The 20,634-nt window shown below is 36.4% G+C and overlaps 1 protein-coding gene across 2 annotated transcripts in view; it reads left to right on the top strand.

Annotated features, from left to right (window-relative positions):
• The window catches only part of TBC1D23 (TBC1 domain family member 23), a 63,636-nt gene that overhangs the window by 29,587 nt on the left and 13,415 nt on the right, over nucleotides 1-20,634 (top strand). For both annotated transcript variants that reach the window (XM_003261732.4, XM_030801921.1), the window contains 10 exons: nucleotides 3,494-3,618; nucleotides 3,709-3,755; nucleotides 4,589-4,692; nucleotides 6,330-6,452; nucleotides 7,617-7,709; nucleotides 10,475-10,645; nucleotides 13,577-13,619; nucleotides 15,169-15,275; nucleotides 18,806-18,945; nucleotides 20,225-20,269. In XM_003261732.4, coding sequence (XP_003261780.1) covers nucleotides 3,494-3,618; nucleotides 3,709-3,755; nucleotides 4,589-4,692; nucleotides 6,330-6,452; nucleotides 7,617-7,709; nucleotides 10,475-10,645; nucleotides 13,577-13,619; nucleotides 15,169-15,275; nucleotides 18,806-18,945; nucleotides 20,225-20,269 — 998 coding nt within the window. The remainder of the gene's footprint in view (nucleotides 1-3,493; nucleotides 3,619-3,708; nucleotides 3,756-4,588; nucleotides 4,693-6,329; nucleotides 6,453-7,616; nucleotides 7,710-10,474; nucleotides 10,646-13,576; nucleotides 13,620-15,168; nucleotides 15,276-18,805; nucleotides 18,946-20,224; nucleotides 20,270-20,634) is intronic.

The raw sequence follows: 20,634 nt of genomic DNA, 5'->3' as shown, positions 1-20,634 counted from the left end.
CTCACTGCAACCTCCGCCTCCCAGGTTCAAGCGAGTCTTCTGCCTCAGCCTCCCAAGTAGCTTGGATTACAGGTGCCGGCCACCTTGCCTGGCTAATTTTTGTAATTTTAGGAAAGACGGGGCTTCACCACGATGGCCAGGCTGGTCTCGAACTCTTAACCTCAGGTGATCCGCTCACTTCAGCCTCCCAAAGTGCTGGGATTACAGGTCTGAGCCACCACACCTGGCCCTTATTTCAGTCTGTGATAATATCACATATCATGTAGCTGTTGGAAAATTCTGTTGTTCATTTTCAAGGGAATACATATGAAAAAGGCAGGTAAATTCTACATATTTTTGTAACAATAGTTTCGACCTTACAGATCCTTTGTAAAGAATCCTGGGGACTTCTAGGAGGTCCCCAGACCACACTTCTGGTTAACTGCTGCTCTTCTGGTTAACTTGAGATCTTTCTAAAACAATGGTTGGGTGCTAGGAGACTATATATTCATATTCTTTTATTATGTATTACTTAACTTTTCTTCAGGAAGAATCCCATTTCTTCCCGTTATTAACTGTGTGATCTAAGACAGCCTCTGAGCTTCAATTCCTCATCTGCAAAATGGAAATAATAGTACTGTACCTACTTCAGAGGATGATAGGATGAGTTAACAATCAGGAAATGGGTAATTGGAGAATTCTAACTGGTTTCACTTCTGGGCTCATTAAATCTCAAACCTTAGTAGCCTGTTCTTTAATTCCCTCTTGGCCACAGTCTTGTCAGTTTTTTGTTTTTGAGACGAAGTCTTGCTCTGGTCTCTCAGGCTGCAGTGCAGTGGCACAGTCTTGGCTCACTGCAAGCTCCACCTCCCGGGCTCAAGTGATTCTCCCACCTCAGCCTCCTGAGTAGCTGGGACTACAGGCATGCACCACCACAGTTGGCTAACGTCTTAATTTTTTTGTAGAGACAAGGTCTCACCATATTGCCTGAGCTGATCTCGATCTCCTGGGCTCAAGCAATCCTCCCACCCAGGCCTCCCAAAGTGCTGGGATTACAGGTGTGAGCCAAGCCTAGTCTTGTCAAACTGTAGCTTCTCTGAGATTTATATGTTGCCACTGAATCTACCTATTTGTGTTAAAGTAGTAAACTATTTTTTTTCTTTTTTTTTTTTTTTGAGACGGAGTCTTGCTCTGTCCCCCAGGCTGGAGTGCAGTGGCGCGATCTTGGCTCACTGCAAGCTCCGCCTCCCGGGGTTCACGCCATTCTCCTGCCTCAGCCTCCCGAGTAGGGACTACAGGCGCCCGCCAACACGCCCGGCTAATTTTTTGTGTTTTTAGTAGAGACGGGGTTTCACCGTGTTAGCCAGAATGGTCTCGATCTCCTGACCTCGTGATCCGCCCGCCTCGGCCTCCAAAAGTGCTGGGATTACAGGCTTGAGCCACTGCGCCCGGCCAACTATTTTTTTTCTTAAGCATTTTAATAATTAATAGAGGTCTCTCTGCCTAGGAAATGCCATTTCTGATGCCAGAGCTCTGAATTCGTGCTGGTAGCTGGAGGTTTAAACTGAGTGGTTTCTCTTCAGCTGATATGCCAGATTGTTTGTTTGTTTATTTATTTATTTATTTTTGTGAGATGGAGTCTTGCTCTTTCGCCCAGGCTGGAGTGCAGTGGCACAGTCTCGGCTCACTGCAAGCTCCGCCTCCTGGGTTCACACCATTCTTCCTGCCTCAGCCTCCCGAGTAGCTGGGACTATAGGCGCCCGCCACCATGCCCAGCTAATTTTTGTATTTTTATTAAAGACGGGGTTTCACCATGTTAGCCAGGATGGTCTCGATCTCCTGACCTCGTGATCCACCCACCTCGGTCTCCCAAAGTGCTGGGATTACAGGCGTGAGCCACCGCGCCTGGCCTCAGATAGTTTACTCTTGCCACTAGTATCATGTTGATGAAATAGAGTTTTTTAAGTATCATGAGATGATAATGATACTTAAAAATGATAATGATTTATTTTTATTTTTTCACACAAGACAAAGTTCTTTAAGTCAGAAACAATTAAAAAGTAATTCCTAAACCACTGTGAGCAATGCAGTGGTAACTTTAGCTGAGCTAAGTGAGCTTAAAGATGACTGTATATTGCTATTCTGTTTGTATGTACTTTTTTTAATCTGTGTTTGTAATCGTAATTTTTAAAGCAACCACAAAAAACATTAGTAGCATTATGTATTTTAAAAGCTGTACATGGGCTGTGGAATCTCAGGCTTTTTTCTGTTCCCACCACCACTCACTAGCTCTGTGAGCTTGAGAAAGTAAAGTAATCCAAGATTTCAAAGTAATTGAAATCTACTTTCTCACCTGTAAAATGGGGAGGAATGTGTTTACTTTCCAGGCCTGTTGTGAGAATTTAAGTAAGAGATTTTTTTGATGATACGTGATAATAGTTTAGTATTAGCTTAGTATTGCACAAAGAGTGCACTAAATATATGTGTTCCCGTTAATTCTCTTTAGCCGTTAAAAATGTTTTAAGTTGAAACCTGTAGATGGAATTATTTATGTATCTAATAATGAAAGTTGAATGATCTAAAAATATTACTTCATGCAACTTAAAACACAGTTGGGCTGTAGAGTTGCTTATAAATTAACAACTCTTAGCTCCTGAAATCTATTGAAGGATATGAATGTTGTTTAAATTTTTTTTTTTTTTTTTTTTTTTTTTTTTTTCAGAGTCTCACTCTGTCACCCAGGCTGGAGTGCAGTGGTGAGATCTCTTCTCACTGCAACCTCTGCCTCCCAGGTTCGAGTGATTCTTCTGCCTCAGCCTCCCAAGTAGCTGGGACTACAGACACGCGCCATGATGCCTGGCTAATTTTTGTATTTTTAGTAGAGACGGGGTTTCACTATGTTGGCCAGGTTGGTCGCAAACTCCTGACCTCAGATGATCCACCCACCTTGGCCTCCTAAAGTGCTGGGTTTGCAGGCGTGAGCCACTGTGCCTGGCCTAATCTCTTTCAAGTGATGTATAAGGGAGCAATTCATATTTATGTTATGATTAAAGTTTCATTAGCTGCTCTTAAATTACCATGTTTGATCCTCACAATTACCTTGTAATTTAAATACTGTGCTGTTACTACATTGTAATTATTTTAGTTACTCTTATGGAGCTCAGACCATAATTATGCTAGTTATGCTATGGCAAAGATATGTGCTAGTTACTTTAGGTATTCTTTTCACAATAGTAGTAGAAGATGGGTAGCAGTATTCCTCTTTTTTACAGAAGTAAAAATGGAAGTTTTAAAGAGGTTGGCATGTCCTAAGTCACACAGTTAATAAGTGGCTCCATTGTCCCTTCAATTCACATGTTTTGCCTTTGGATTTCATACACTAAGATTAAGGTACGCATTAAATATCAGGTGCAGATAATTTGATGTAATGTTTCTTATTCATTTGCTTTAATACTTTTAAGAGAACAAGTCACCTCCAGTGGTTTATGTCTCTCATTTCATTTCCTGATTACAGCTTGGAAGTCTTTTTGCATGTTACTGTTCCATTGAAGTCACTCAGGCAATATGGGATGGATATCTACAACAAGCAGATCCATTTTTTATTTATTTCTTAATGTTAATTATCCTTGTTAATGCAAAGTAAGTATCTGGTTGGTTAGATTTTTGTTCCTGTTTTCTCAGGGTGCTCTGTTAATATTTAACTCAAATTGATTTGATTCCCTTTTACAGAGAAGTTATTTTAACACAAGAGTCAGACAGCAAAGAAGAAGTTATCCGTAAGTATCATTTCATGTAGTGAAAACATTTTGGGTCTCTTTGTCTGTGTAAGTTACTCAGTTTCCTCATTCATAAATTTAGGAGATTAGTCTAGAAGAGCTCTGAGGCTCCATTCAACTCTCAGATTATATAAACACTCTCTAGGTACAGACCTTAAAGACTATTTTCCTTTATTTTGCCATCTTCATTCATTCTTTCACATTTGTTCACTCTTTCATTCTTTTCCATATACTATTTCTTTAGTTTCACTGTTCGAATAGATTGCCCTCCTCTGTTCCTCCCTACCCATCCTTAATTTACCTTTCAATACTCAGTTTATATGATATTTCAATTGTGAAACCTTGGTTCTCCTTTTGGATTCTCCCCACCATATCCCCCACATAGAGATAGTTACTTCCTCTCTATATTGCCTGGCACTTTGTGCTATCTGTATAATAATGTTTATCTTACTATATTATAATGATTTATTTTTATTTTTTCACACAAGACAAAGTTCTTTAAGTCAGTAACTATTTCTTAGATATTTTGTTTGTTCAGGGGCCCTGGCACTTCTTCATAAATGTTTGTTAAATAAATAAATCATAGAATTCTAATTAAGGTTAATGAATTTGATTTGATTGCCTGACACCATCCTTCACTAACAAGAGATTTACATTAACAGTTTCAGCTCATTTGGAGAAATCCACTTTTCCACAAGTCATTGTAAAAGCACCACTGTTGAGACTCCATTTGCATAGTATTTATGATGAAGATATTTCAGCTCTGATACATAAACAATGTTAATGTTTGCATTTTTCACAAACTACTAAATATTATGTCTATAATATTTCAGAGTTCTTGGAAAATACTCCATCCAGTCTGAATATAGAAGATATAGAAGACCTTTTCTCTCTGGCTCAGTATTATTGCAGCAAAACACCGGCTTCTTTTAGGAAGGTATAAGACCAGAAATGACCAACTATTTTGTATTTCATATTTTGTACATTGTTTTATTACTTTGTATTCACTTTAGTTAAAATAGGTCGTCAATTTTTTCTGTTTCTTTATGTGTTGTAGTTTTGTGTGATTTTTTTTTTTTTCATCTCTGTAAATACCCTCCCTAGTGGAAGAACAGACAAGTTAAAAAGATAGTAGAAAGCATCTTACCTCTCTTCTGATTATTGTCATTTCTGATCATAAGAAAATTGACTGAAATATTTTCTAAATTAGTGCTTTCTTGACTTTAAAAATTATATTACAGGGCCGGGCGTGGTGGCTCACGCCTGTAATCCCAGCACTTTGGGAGGCCAAGGCAGGTGGATCATGAGGTCAGGAGATCGAGACCATCCTGGCTAACATGGTGAAACCCTCTCTTTACTAAAAAAATACAAAAAATTAGCCAGGCGTGGTGGTGGGCGCCTGTAGTCCCAGCTACTCGGGAGGCTGAGGAAGGAGAATGGCGTGAACCCAGGAGGCGGAGTTTGCAGTGAGCTGAGATTGTGCCACTGCACTCTAGCCTGGGCAACAGAGCGAAGACTCTGTCTCAAAAAAAAAAAAAAAAAAAATTACAGTAGTAATCCAGTGGAGGAGGTAGAGTTTTGCCACTTTTCTCTGGAGTTCAGGCTTGTACAGTCTTAGTAATGCTGAGCTGTCTTATAAAGCAAGATCATTTAGGCCCCATAAAGACTTAGATCCTTAGACCAGACGGATGGCCTAATAAAGGACACCAGATTAGAAGTATGAGTGATGTGAACTCCTGAAAAATGAAACTCTAAGAAGCAAAAGCTAATAGTGGAAGAGGCACAAGTTTATAAAGCAGACAGGTTTCTATGTGACTTCAGGTGCCCATGAGAGCATTATTGTCTTTTTTTTTTTTTTTTTTAAAGCATTCTGCCGTAATAATTTCTAGTTGGTACTCATCGTGTCACTGAAATGTCAAGATAAAGTTAAATTATGTTTAGTATACTGTGTTTTAGAAAGCAGGCAAAGGAATCCTTTTAAGATCATTTTCCCTCAAAAATAACTAATTTAAAAAGACTTTATTTCTAAGGACCAATTTCAACTATTTTAATAATTTTCTTATATAGAACTCTTCAGTTCTTAACAATGCTGGATAAGTCAGATGGTAGGATAGTAGTTTAAAATACTGAATGAAAAAGAAATCTTATTTTTTTTCTCATTCAAGAGCTGCACCTTTTATTCTTCAGACATTGTGAATTAGAGCAGGCTGTGGATCAGTATTTTAACTCATTTATGCAATAGATTTCTGCCACCTATTTGTTTTTATTAAGATATGAAAAATTGTAAGTAACCATTTTTAAAATTCAATATTAACTACATGTGGTAGTATAGAAAATAGCTATTTAGAATGTGTTTATTTTTCTTAGTCTTTCATTTTGTGTGAACACTGACAGGGACTTTATGTGACATTTTTGTAGTTCTTAGCCTATAAAATGAGATTATGTAGTATTAAGTTTTAAAAATCACAACTCACGAGTATTGTAATTTTACCGTTTACCACGGTTTAATAAGAATATTTTTAGGAAGAAATTTTGATTTTTTTTCATAATGTTTAAAAATTTCCCTTCAAACAGGATAATCACCATCTCTTTGGTAGTACTTTGTTGGGAATTAAGGATGATGATGCAGATCTGAGTCAGGCTCTTTGTCTGGCCATCTCCGTGTCAGAGATCCTTCAAGCGAATCAGCTACAAGGGGTAAGTAAAGGAAACCCAGTTTGTTAGGGGACTGTTCATTTTAAATACAAGGAACCAACTTCCTCCCTGTTCATTGATTCCCACAAAATCAATTTACTGCAACAAGGTGGCTCTTTTGGCTTTTTGGATGATTATGTTAAATGTTATGTTCAAAGGGTCATTTTAAAACTTGTCAGCTTGTGTGGTGTTTTAATTGTCTATAATTAATTATTGTTGACATTCTTGACACCAGTTTTTGTAAATCGCCGTATCTTTTTTCATATTTCAGTAGAGCGACTGAATGTGGCATTGTATAAAATACTTAAAAGGGTGAATTTAGCATTTAACGGTTTCTGGTAGTTTACAGCTAATTGAATTACATGGTTTAGTTCCATACAACTTATAGCAAAGGAGAATTGTGAAAATGAAATTTTCTTCATGAAAATCTGATAAGTCAGTTTGACCAATGATGTTTTTAATATATGGTCTTTATTACTAGTATTGCAGCAGTTAACCATGGTGTGTATTTGGAAGGTGTGGTGTATTTCCAAGGTTGAGGGCAGGAAAGGAATGGACATGGGAAAATAGCCTTTTATGGTAGATCTTTCTTAGTTGGATTTCTTATTGTATCTGCGCTGGTTATTGAGAATTTTCAAAATACAAGCATCTCACTTTTTTCTTATTCAAACTAATATTAAAAAACAAATGAAAACATGTTATCCAGTTTAAAGAGATCCACGTGAACTTCTATAGTTGAAACTGGTATTTCAGAACATTCTCCCTTCATCCCCCCACACGAAATAGATGTTTAGTTCTTATGTGAGTTGAGCTGTTGATAAATTTGCAGATTTATTTGCAAAAAAGAATAGCATATCTAGAGTTGTGTTTATAACTATATAGCATTTTATAATTAGTTTTATAGCTCAGACACTCTCCTTCTATGTATTTTAAGACTTTCCAGTAAAGAACAACATCTAAAAAAGAAAAATATTTTAACTGTTTAAAAGAAATAAAAGTATTTAAGACCTTCGGGTTATTTTCTATACTAACAAGGTCCTCCCAATTCCATGAGAGATCCATTTTTCGATAAACTTGTTCGCTTCCTTTGGTTAACCGTGAATATTATGTTGTGCAGTGTGAACCTCATGGGAAATTCCTGTATGTCAAATGTTGTTTCCCTTTTAGGAAGGAGTCCGGTTCTTTGTGGTGGATTGCCGTCCTGCAGAACAATATAATGCTGGGCATTTATCAACTGCTTTCCACTTAGATTCAGATCTGGTTAGTATAAATGCTGATTAATTATTCTTAAAGTAACTTTTTTTCTTTCAGTTCGTAAATAAATATATAGGTCCCAGATTGGGGATTTTTTTCTTTCTGCTTAAGGAGGAAGTCTCTGCCCTTATGAGAAAAGTGTTGCTGTCAAGTTTCCTTTTCACCCAAATACCCTTTTGTGTTTTTATTGTTGTTTGTTTATTTGTTTGTTTCGCCCTTGTTGCCCAGGCAGGAGTGCAATGGTGCAATCTCGGCTCACTGCAACTTCTGCCTCCTGGGTTCAAGCTATATTGCCTCACTCTCCCTAGTAGCTGGGATTACAGGTGCCTGCCACCAGGCCCAGCTAGTTTTTTGTATTTTTAGTAGAGACGGGCTTTCACCATGTTGGCCAGGCTGGTCTCGAACTCCTGACCTCAGGTGATCCCCCTGCCTCAGCCTCCCAAAGTGTTGGGATTATAGGCGTGAGCCACCATGCCTGGCCCAGATACCCTTTTGGCATCATAAAGGGTAGTTGAAAACAATGCTCACTATGGCTTACTATTGCATGCCATTGTTATGTCAGTAAATTCTGAACTTAGTTTGAGCTACCTAGTAGAGCACTTAGCATAGTGCACTGCACCTACTAAGTACTCTTTGGATATCAGCTCTTACTGTAATTGAGTAAGAATTCTGTAGGCTTTATATATGAGCCATTTTTAATCATGAGTATGCATATAATAAACTAATATTTAATAAGGGTAGTATCTGGCATATAAGTACTTAGTTATTAAAACTACTATCCTGGGTCATTTAATTTGAAGAATGGTAAAGTAAATAATTGTCAGAGATGTATAGAGCCGTTGGTAGAATTGAGGCTAACATCATTTCAGCCATTCTGGGATCATTAAAGCCTCAGGGATGGGGAACACAGGAATGGGATAAGAAACCTCTTAGCTAAATGTTAAGTCTACCTTTCCCCTTCCCAACTTGTCTGAAAAATTTGATGCTGAGACTGAAAGGGTGTGTGAAAGGGCCTAGGTAATACTGAGGGAGAACTAACAGATATTGTGAGAAAGGCTATCTTAGCTCATCCATATTCTGTAGGTGAACTCTGTGCCTTTCTCTTCCTTGATTCCTCTCTCATTGCTATTTTTAAAATTTACTCAAGTGATTCATAAATACTTGAATTAATTTTTTTTTTTTTTTTTTTTTTTTGAGACAGAGTTTCTACTCTGCCACTCAGGCTGGAGTGCAGTAGTATGATCTTGGCTCACTGCAACCTCAGCCTCCCAGGTTCTGGCGATTCTCCAGCCTCAGCCTCCACAGTAGCTGGGACTGCAGGTGTGCACCACCACGTCTGGCTAATTTTTTTTACTTTTAGTAGAGGAGGGGGTTCATGTTGGCCAGGCTGGTCTCAAACTCCCAGCTTCAAGTGATCTGCCCACCTCGGCCTCCCGAAGTGCAGGGATTACAGGCGTGAGCCACCATGCCCGGCTTGAATTTTTAAAAAATTTTAAAGAATATTATCAATTTACTTAATCTTCCAGACCTTTAATATCTATTTACATATTTTTTGTTTTGCCACTTGACTTTTCATGTAACAGTTTCTAAGAGATCTTTTGATTTAAGTACATTCTTTATAATGATGCATAGTGGTCCATGGTACATGTAGGTATACTGTAATTTATTGCCTGATTGATGTATATGTGGGTTATTTTTTGTTTTCTTGTAATAATGCTGCAGTTAACATCTTTTTATACATTTTTTGAACTTATGCAAATATTTCTATAAAATAGATTCTTAAAAATAAAATTGTTTTGTTGAGGTGTGTGGATATATACATTTTGCTAGAGACTACCGTATTGCCCTTTAAAAAGGAGGAACCCAGCTACTCGGGAGGCTGAGGTAGGAGAATTGGCTGAACCTGGGAGGCGGAGGTTGCGGTGAGCCAAGATCGCACCACTGCACTCCAGCCTGGGTGACAGAGGGAGATTCCATCTCAAAAAGAAAAAAATGGTGGAACCTTCTTACCTTTCAGAACTCTAAATGAGAATGCCATTGGCATTACTGGACATTATCAATCTTTTCTTATCTTACCAGAGTGATGAGTGAAAAATAGTTGTAATTACCGATGAGGTTGAACATTATTTTTTTGTGAGTGTGCTGTTTGTATTTGCTTTTCTTTTTTACAAATTGCTTTTCTATATAGTCTCTCCATTTTTCTATTTTTCACCATACTTTCTGTGTATCTCCATTAAAACAGTTTTTAAACATCTTTGTAGTTATTGTCATACTTGTTTCCTTGAGGGTAAGAAATGAATATTTCATCCTTGTGTCTCCATTACCTGGAATAGTGCTGATAAACAAATGCCTTCTTAACGTTATTTCTGACAGTCCTCTAAGAACCACATGGTTTACCATCTAAGGGGAAACTAAAAAAATAGAGCTTGTTTTGATCTATAGTTTTATACTCTTTCTGTCTTGATATCTAAGGACACTGTTGCTACTTGTTATATAAGAAAAAACAAGAACAACAAACAGTTTTTCTCTAGTAGAGAATTACTTTCTTTGCATCAATCTTTGTGTGAATGTTCAACTTTTGTTCTATTGTATTATAGATACATTTATAAATATTTATCTTATCCCAGGGATTTTATTTATAAGAGCCTTTTTTCCCTTCATTTTCATCGTGGCACTTTAAATATTGGGGTTTTTCCTAAAAAAATGTCAAATTTACAAATATATGTGAAACACTGGCTTGTCAAGTTTTTAACTTTAAAAAAATTGTCTAGATGCTCCAGAATCCATCTGAGTTTGCACAGTCAGTAAAATCCTTGCTGGAAGCACAGAAGCAGTCCATTGAATCTGGCTCCATAGCTGGTGGGGAGCACCTCTGTTTTATGGGCAGTGGCAGGGAGGAAGAAGACATGTATATGAACATGGTCCTGGCACACTTTTTACAGGTATGCTGACATTAATTATTTCAGTTTTGTTTGGTTAATGTTATCACCTTTAAAAAATTTACATAGATAACTTTTTGCTTGTCAGATTTATCTGTACTTTTCTTGGTTTTGTGACTTGTTAAGGTCTCCAGATTTTTCTCATATGCTTATATGATTTTTTTTTATATTTAACTCAAACCATCTGGAATTTATTTTGTGTAAGAAGTAAGATAGGAATTAAAAAAAAATTTCTCCAGATAACTTACAAATTGTACAATTTGAAATACCACCTTAATATACTGAGTTCCTCTGTGCATCAAGATCTATTTCTGGATTATTATGTTACTTTGATCTTTTATTTTTTTTTTCTATTTGTTATTATTTTATTTTTGAGATGGAGTCTTGCTCTGTCGCCCAGGCTGGAGTGCAGTGGCGCGATCTTGACTCACTGCAACCTCCGCATCCTGGATTCAAACAATTCTCCTGCCTTAGCCTCTCGAGTAGCTGGGCTACAGGCACGCGCCACCACGCTTGACTAGTTTTTGTATTTGTAGTAGAGATGGGGTTTCGCTATGTTGGCCAGGCTGACATAGTGATCTCCGGACCTCAAATGATCCGCCCTCCTCGGCCTCCTAGAGTGCTGGGATTACAGGCGTGGGCCACTGCACCTGGCCTATTATGTTACATTGATCTTTATGTGTATTTATGTCCTAGTACTTTTTACAGTAACTATATAATTCATCTTAATATCTTCATCTGAAACTGAATAAATACATATGCATATTCATTCACAACACCTAGCCATCTTTCCTTTTTGTGTTTAAATATTGTCTTCAACACAACTAATTTGAATTAGTGATTTTATGCAACCTGTTTCTCTGCTTTTATAAAAATGTCACTCAGTGATGGCTTGTTTTTTATTATAATAGTTGCTTATGAGGTATTCTTTGGCAGTTTATGTGTTGAAGTCATTACTTTGTATGGTCCTGAACTATGGAATCAGCAAGATGGTAGGCATGGTAATACACAAGCCACTCACTTTGGATTCATTTCTATTTATGTTGTATTTTACTGGGAATCTGGTTTGAAAAAATTAGTTTAAAGACGAAATCCTTGAAAAGCAAAATCAGAGAAGGAACAGGATATTTGGGAGAGGGATTGTAGGATAATTTTAAATTTTATTAAAGGAAAGAGTTTAGAAGCATATGGAATAACAAAAATAAGGAACCAAATTCATGTCACTCATAAATTTAACTGGTCTATTCTAAAAATGCTTCAGGCCAGGCACGGTGGCTCCCACCTATGATCCCAGTACTTTGGTAGACTGAGATGGGACGATCACTTGAGCCCAGGAGTTCAAGACCACCCTGGGCAACATAATGAGACCCTGTCTCTACAAAAAATAAAAATATTAACTGCATGTGGATGTGCTCACCTGTAGTCCAAGCTACTTGGGAGGCTGAGGCAGGAGAATCGCATGAGCTGGGAGATTGAGGCTGCAGTGAGCCATAGTCATGCCACTGCACTCCAGCCTGGGTGACAGAGCGAGACCCTATCCTCAAAAACAAAATAAAATAATAAAAACGCTTCAGTATAAACTATACTGTATATTGTGGGGGCTGTCATAGGGCAAGAGTTTGGAATATTGTGAACTTTTTTTAATTATTCAAGTTCTTTATGTGGTTTTATAAATTTTTTCCCCAATTTTTATTATGGAAAGTTTCAAGGAAATTGAAAAGTAGGGAGAACTGAATGCCATAAACTCATTATAAAGGCATAACCACATCATTATCATACTTTTTTTTTTTTTTTTTTTTTTTTTTTTTGCTTGAGACAGAGTCTCTCTCTGTTGCCCGGGCTGGAGTGCAGTGGTGCAATCTCGGCTCACTGCAAGCTCCACCTCCCGGGTTCACGCCATTCTCCTGCCTCAGCCTCTCCGAGTGGCTGGGACTACAGGCATCCGCCACCACGCCCGGCTAATTTTTTTTTGTATTTTTAGTAGAGGCGGAGTTTCACCGTGGTCTCGATCTCCTGACCTCGTGATCCGCCCGCCTCGGCCTCCCAAAGTGCTGGGATTACAAGCATGAGCCACCACGCCCGGCCCTATCATACTTTATTAAAAAAAAAAATTTAATTAGTGTTCAAGTTTCCCTGATTTTCCTAAGATCTAAAACAAGATGTTGACATTTGGTTGATGTCTTTTAAGTTTCTTTTAGTTTATAGGTTCCTTTTTTAAATTTTTTCCTTGCATATATTTGTTGGGAAAAGCAGTTAATTTGTGTTATAGAGTTCCCCACATTCTGGATTTTGCTGATTACATTCACATGGTGTCATTTATCATGTTCTGTCCCTGGTATTTTCTGTAAGCCAGTAGTTTAGAGATGTGTTCAGACTTCTTTGTTTAGGAGAAGGAGGTCCTGAGGGGGTGATGCCTGCCTCTTTTAGATGATAAATACTATTTAGATGTCTTTTTTGTGTTTCTCTTTTTTTTTGTTATTTATATTACTTAGATCCATTATGTTTTTAGTAGTTTGAAAAATGGTAACATTCCCTTATTTCTTCATAATTAGCCGTAATGTTTTTTTATATTATCTTTTAATAAAGGACCCAAAATATTTTGAAAGCTTTTAAAATCACTCTGATTACATCCTAAAATACTGTTTAACTAATTTTGGTTTGACCATTGCACTATTGAAATGATAATACAAGTAAAATCAAGACTTGTTAATAGCCTTGAAGTTGTTCCCTTCTTCCCACCCAAGCACCAGACCTTACAATACATAAGGTAAATGGATATACCTCTCTCTGCCAAAGTCCAAAATGTCAAGGAAATGAGAAAGCCCAGTAATTTAATGTATAACTTGGTATTGTATTTATCAGTGTTTTAGAACTAGCTGAAGTTTTAATTAAGTCGCAGTTTTGGAAGAATTTAAATTTTCTTTTCCATTACAGAAAAACAAAGAATATGTGAGTATTGCCAGTGGAGGATTTATGGGTAAGATTTTAATTTATTAGTTTTTTTCCTCTATGTTTCAGAAGAAATTGTATTGATTATCAATAGAGTTGATCTGGAGTGGTCACATTAGTTAATGGGTAGACTCTTCTTCATTCATTAAATATTTTCAGAAAAGGCAAGGCCGGGAGGACTTACAGATAACAGACAAACGTAATAGGCAATTGAAATGAGTGACTATTTGATGAAGACTATTTTAATAGATTTGTTTTCAAAAAATATTTTTGTAAAGATGAATGAAAAACTGCCCATATGATTGCCTCTATGGAGAATAAGGATTACATGATGGGACAGGGAAGGAAGACTTCAAGGAATATTTTTTATAGTATACCCTTTGGACTCTTTAGGTGTTTTGTTATTTTATTTTTGAACTACTTGAAGGTATTCTCTGTTTAAAAAATGTTAGCTAAGTGGAACAAAATAAACTGATATTTTCAGAACTGCAGACTAATATTTAATAATCTAGGAGAGTAAAATAATTGGCAGGATCTCTGCAGGCAAGTATTGAGAATTTTACTTTGCAGGCAGAGTAATAAGATTTTAAAAGAGCCTGTCTTACATTAGAAAAAGAGATACTACAAAAAATACTGAGCTGTAAATGCTGGGGAAAATTAATGATCAAATCAAATCAATATATAAGAATCACATGCTAACCAATTGTGCAACTGAAGCTCCAAAAATCAAATCAGTATATGTTGAGGATAATGGAATCTTAGGCTTTAATCATGGGAGTTAGGCTGTAACTTAGGATTTTTGGAACATTAGGATGTATTTCCTCCTGGTCTTTGTTGATATTAACAAGGATTATGATTATCTTCTATATGTCATGACCTGATAACTAACGACTTTTGAGGTTCATACCCAGAGTGATGTACAAAAGGGGTTATTTTAATAAGTAGTGTTAAACATGTATTGGCCCTAGGCTCAGTGTTATTTATTAGGAATCCTGGTAACGATATAAAATTTGATTATTAAGCTTGTAATTCTCAAAAGTGTCTGAAAAGCATTCTTTTATAGTATAGCCCAGATTTTAGAAACTTTTTTAAAACCATGAATTATTTCTTTACCAAGAATAATCTCTCTTTCTGTAACTGTTAATGCCTAACAATGCTTCTTTATTATGGGAGAGATTGATTGGTATCTCCTTATGGTATAACAAAAGTCACAATCGGTTTTCTATTAATCCTTTATGTCATAAAAATGTTGCAGAAATTATCTGTTAATACTTGAAAGATTTCCTTCCAAAGAAGAAAACGTAAAGCCTATACAGTTATCATCACATTGGCGTCAGTTAAGAAAAGTTATCTGTGTACAGAGGGTTTTAGAAGGAAGAGGAAGGTTTGCTCTAGCTTGGAGGCCTTTACTCCTTTACAGGCGTGCAGAAAGAAATACCTGTGATTATTTCCTTCGGTCCTTTTTTCTCAGCTGTGACATGTTTATTATATTTCGTTGGTAATGAATTTTTCCAAAGAGGGTTGATATTTTCCGTTTTTGTTTTGTTTTGTTTTGTTTTGTTTTAATTTATCTTAAGCACTGCAGCAGCACCTGGCAGACATTAATGTGGATGGGCCAGAAAATGGATATGGCCATTGGATTGCTAGTACCTCAGGCTCAAGGAGCAGTATCAATTCTGTTGATGTAAGTGTATGTAGAGAGTATGTAACCGGATTTGGATAAGTTCCCAGAAAAGTTGATTAACTACTAAACCCCCACCATAACAGAAATGGAGTCAAAACATTTCAAACACATGCAATGAAGAGTCGTATTATTGTGAGATTGAGATGATACAGCAAGCCTTTATTGTGAGATTAATGAAATGATACAGCAAGCCTTCACAGCTAAACTAGGTGGGAGCTCTTGAAGTTCAGCTGCTGAATTAAAATTTCTCCATGTCCAGCTGTAGTTCGGTATTATGTAGTGACAGTTGTATGCTCCAGCTTAAATATCAATGGGGACAAATCTGGGTCCTATAAATAGCTGGGACTCTTAAGCAAGCTGATTCCAGGCATCTCCCAGTTAGTTTTTGCCAGAATACTAGGGCTCATAATCATCTTGTGCACACTATGTCTGTACCCATCCCCATCACAGACTTAAATGATTTGGACTTGAGTCTATCCACATTTGAGAATTGGCCAGGCAGAGGAAGACAAGAACAAGTTGCCAATCCTATTTTATTTGGTTTTTAGTTATTGAGATGTGTATTACTAACCCGGTTTTGCTACAGTGGATAAATCTGTTTTTCTGTTCTTTGGAAATATTTGGGTAATAGATCTTCTGTGCTTTTCCAGTACTTCAGTATTTCATGTCAGTTGAATTAGATGTCATTAAATTATTTTCGTAAATAATGATCCTTACATACCTAGTGGTTATTTTTTAAAGCAGAAGGAAAACTGCAGTACAAGGTCACAGTTAGTAGCTTGGGCTTACAGGTCTGACATACCTAGGTTCAGATTTCATCTACAACTTACTTTCTTCATGATCTCCAGCAAGATCTTTGAGCTGTGGTTTCTCCACCCGTGCAATATAAATGTTAACAACATAACCTTCTTTCTAAGGAAAACTTAAGGATTAACGGTGCAAGTAAATGGAAAGTACAGTACCTGTCACCAGATACTTAATAGTAGTTATTATGAAATTGTAACTCACTGCCTGTATTAGTTGAGGTTTATCTTCAGCCATGCAAATCAAAATCAGATTATTTTCACATCAGCAGATAAGGTTTGTCTGAGAATCTTATTTTTAACTTGATACTCTTATTTTTAACTTGATGCCTTTGTGTGAAATCACCATTTACTTAGTAAACGTTTGCTATTTTCACTTTAAATAACTAAATAGTATTTCATTTTATGGATGTATTATAATTTATTCAGTTCTCTATTGTTCAATATTTACATTGTTTCCAGTTTTTTTCTGTTACAAACACTATTTAATTTTTGTAGTGATAAATTTGCATATGCCATGATTATTTTGTCTTGGAAGTGGAGTAACTTGATTAAAATGTTACCAAAGTCCTTAGACTTCTGCATTATTATCAAATGGCTCGCCAAAAACATTCTAATTTATATTCCCATTCACATCACTGGATATTTTTTCTATTGAAGCTTTTATATTCAGATTTGAAAAACACTGATTGAGGCTATTTTAGAAATTATCTTAAAGAGCATTCTTTTCAAAGTACCAAAGAATTTTTACAGTTTAATTTGGCTTTGAATTTAGATATGGAAATAGAAAGTTTTTTTTGTTAATGACATTTCTTCTAAAAATGAAAGTAACAGATTTTCATTTTAGCATCATATGTAAATAAGAAAAGTATAAAGAAAACAAAATCACCTGTAGCTGTACCAGAGATAATTTTGCCATTCATATTGTAAAGTATTTTCATCAAACCCTTTTTAGTGAATGTGTTTATTTTAAAAGTAGTGATCATAGCGTACCTAGAATTTTATTTTCTGCTTTTTCACTAAACATATGAGTATTTTCTAGCATTTTAAAATGCTATTTAAAAATAGTATGAGTTTGTAATGGCTGTATAATTTTCCATCAAATAGTACCCAAATTTCTGGGCACTTCCTTCTCATTAATTCTAAAGAGGAATTAATTGGCAGAAAATAAGATCACTTTTAAATGTTTGACACCCATCACTAAATTGCCTTCTAGGAAGGTATATGTGAGCAATCCCATGAAACAATTTAAGAATTATACTCACAGCCATGCACGGTGGCTCATGCTTGTAATCCCAGCACTATGGGAGCCCGAGGCAGGTGAATCACCTGAGGTCAGGAGTTCAAAAATTAGCCAGGTGTGGTGGCAGGTGCCTATAATCCCAGCTATTTAGGAGGCTGAGGCAGGGAGAATTGCTTGAACCCAGGAGGCGGAGGTTGCAGTGAGCCGAGATCGCACCTCTGCACTCCAGCCTGGGCAACAGAGCAAGACTCTGTCTCAAAACAACAACAACAAAAAAACAAACAAAAAAGAATTATACTCACATCTCTTACATTTGGTACATCAGGATAACTTTTCTTCAGAAAATAAAGGCCTAAGTGGCAATGTCTTTAAAAAGCAAACATTTACAAGGGATATTTAAAAATTTAGCTACATGGATAGTAGTTTGATTATACTTTTGCTTAGTTTTGAAGACTAGTCTGAGATAAGAAAGGTTAATAGTTTTAAGTATTTCTTATTGAATAAATAAGGTAATTTCAGACTCCACACTCACATATGTGCAAATAGTAGTTTAGTAGTTTGATCATACTTTTGCTTATTTTTGTAGACTAGTCTGAGATAAGAAAGGTCAGTAGTTTTGACTGTTTCTTATATAACAAGATAATGTCAGACTGCGCACACATATATGTGCAAGTATATCCTAATTTTTTATCCTACCTTTTTTTTTTTTTTTTGAGACGGAGTCTCGCTCTGTCGCGCAGACTGGAGTGCAGTGGCACATTCTTGGCACACTGCAACCTCCACCTCACGGGTTTGAGCAGTTCTCTGCCACAGCCTCCCGAGTAGCTGGGATTACAAGCACCCATCACCACGCCTGGCTAACTTTTGTATTTTTAGTAGAGATGGGGTTTCACCATGTTGGCCAGGCTGTTCTTGAACTCCTGACCTCGTGATCCACCTGCCTCAGCCTCCCAAAGTGCTGGGATTACAGGCCTGAGCCACCGCGCCCTACCTTCTATTCTTAAAATGATTTCACCTAATGAATTAGTTTGCAGCTGCCTCAACAAAATATCATATTACAAACTGGTGGCTTAACCAATGTAAATTTATTTTCTTACTGTTTTGGAGGCTGAAAGTCCAAGATCAAAGTATTGGCAGGTTTAGTTTATCCTGAGGCCTCTCTCCTTGGCTTGCAGATGGCTGCCTTGCCCTCTGTGTCCTTACATGGCTTCTTCTCTGTTTTCATATGCTCATGTCTTTCTTTCTTACAAGGACACCAGTCAGACTGGATTAGAGACCACCTAAAGACCTCATTTAACCTTAATGATGCCTGCAGAGGCCCTGTCTCCACATACAGTCACATTCTGAGATATACTGGGAGTTAGGACTTCAACATATGATTTTGGTGGGATTGCAATTCAGTCTATAACATGTAGATAACCATTAGCAGTAGTATGTCTTCTAGTCATTTAGAGGCAGTTAATCCATCTATGTTCTTTTTTTAGGGCGAATCTCCTAATGGCTCAAGTGATAGAGGAATGAAATCACTAGTAAATAAAATGACTGTGGCTTTGAAGACAAAATCCGTTAATGTCAGGGAAAAAGTTATCAGTTTTATAGAGAATACATCAACTCCTGTGGATCGGTGAGTTGTTTATACAGTATGAGTTTATGATGAGTAATTAAAACTAAAGAAACAATGTCTTACAGTAAGTCAATGTTAGTTGAACTGAATGTGTTCCAGAAAAGGATCATAAAGTACATTTTCTATTAGATGATTTCATAGTTTTCATTAGAATTGCAGGAATGTACTTTATAGCCATAATTATTCCCTCTTACTACTCAAAGATGCAAATAATGTATCTGTCACATCATGCCATTCACTAAAAAAAATTTGTGTCACAGTATGTATCACATTTCATATAGTAGCTGCTTCCCAAATGTCAAATGGATGGAGATCATCTGCCGAATTCAGTGATCTCATAGTAGGAACTTCTTCCTCTGCTCCGAGAATTTAAAACCTAGAAAATCTGGTCATGCTAAATATAGCAGAAACCCACCTTCTGATGTTTAAGATCAGACCTTCATAGAATTTCGTTTACAAAACCCCATTTCCTTGTAAATTACAAATGGGGGACATGGTTAACAATTGATAAACAAGTTTTAAAATATCTGTTGTATATATTGTTATTGTAACTGAGGATACATTTTTTTCTACACATATAAGTCTGTTTGATCTTTCTTGTTTGTAGAGTTCAAAGCTAACCTTATAATTGCAACACAGGATTTGTTTTAAGGAAGCGTTATATTGGAAATGTGTTATAGTATTTGGTTTCACTTTCATGTCTTGCAGTATCCTGGGAAAATTGACATATTTTACTTTAAGAACTGAATGTCAGGGATTTGTTGTCTGTCCCTTTATTAAGTATAGTATATATGCATACAAAAGTACATTTTTTTGCATTTAGTAAATAGCCGAGAAGGTAATAGATTATTTTCATTGATCCAAAAAATTGTGCCTTATCTAAAATGGTCAACACTAAGGTGTTTTATCAAGCCTGAAAGACTTGTTTATGCAATAAAGTTATGTCTGTTCTCAAAAGCTAACCCTTTTACCTTTCGTTGGTGCTTCTGAGTTGGAGGACTATTATTGTTAAATTTTGTAGCATGAACATTTACAATTTTATTTTAAAATTTGTTTGTTTTAAAATGGACTGGTGATAACTAAGTCAAAAAGACTGCTGCCTTGATTACTTGAAATTGGCTTTTCTTTGTTTTTCTTTGTACTTGGGATGATGGAAACATCTTCTTTATAATGTACACGCTGGGTGAGAAAAACTAAACTGTACCATATTTTTTGTTTTAAAGCTGTTGCATTTTTTTTATAATCATTTTGTTCTGTCCTCTGCCTTGATTTGCTATAGAATGTCTTTCAATCTTCCTTGGCCAGACAGATCATGTACAGAGCGGTAAGCCAATGAGTAGAGCATTTTTCTTGAACCTTTTCCTTTAATATGCTTCATGCCATCTATAAGCCTTATGCTGTCTTGGCTCAAATTTCATGCAGCTATTTCAAATGCTAAACTTTTCTCATTCTGCTTTTAGGAGTGTGTCATGTTGATTGATATACTTTTCTTTTTGGTTTTTGCTTGATCATTTTAATTTCTTTTCCTGCATGCTTGTTTGTATCACCCATTCCACAGATGAAAATTAAGTTTGTTCAAAACCTGCAGTTTTTATTCTGAGACAGGGGAAGGTGAAACAAAGAAAGTATGTGGTCGCGAGTTGGCAGATTATTTGCTTTGGTGCTCATTTGCTTCTATCTCCTGCCTAG

The sequence above is a fragment of the Nomascus leucogenys genome, chromosome 21 (assembly GCF_006542625.1).
Source record: "Nomascus leucogenys isolate Asia chromosome 21, Asia_NLE_v1, whole genome shotgun sequence".
In the NCBI taxonomy this organism is placed as follows: Eukaryota; Metazoa; Chordata; class Mammalia; order Primates; family Hylobatidae; genus Nomascus; species Nomascus leucogenys.
This window is presented reverse-complemented; position numbering and strand designations above follow the sequence as displayed.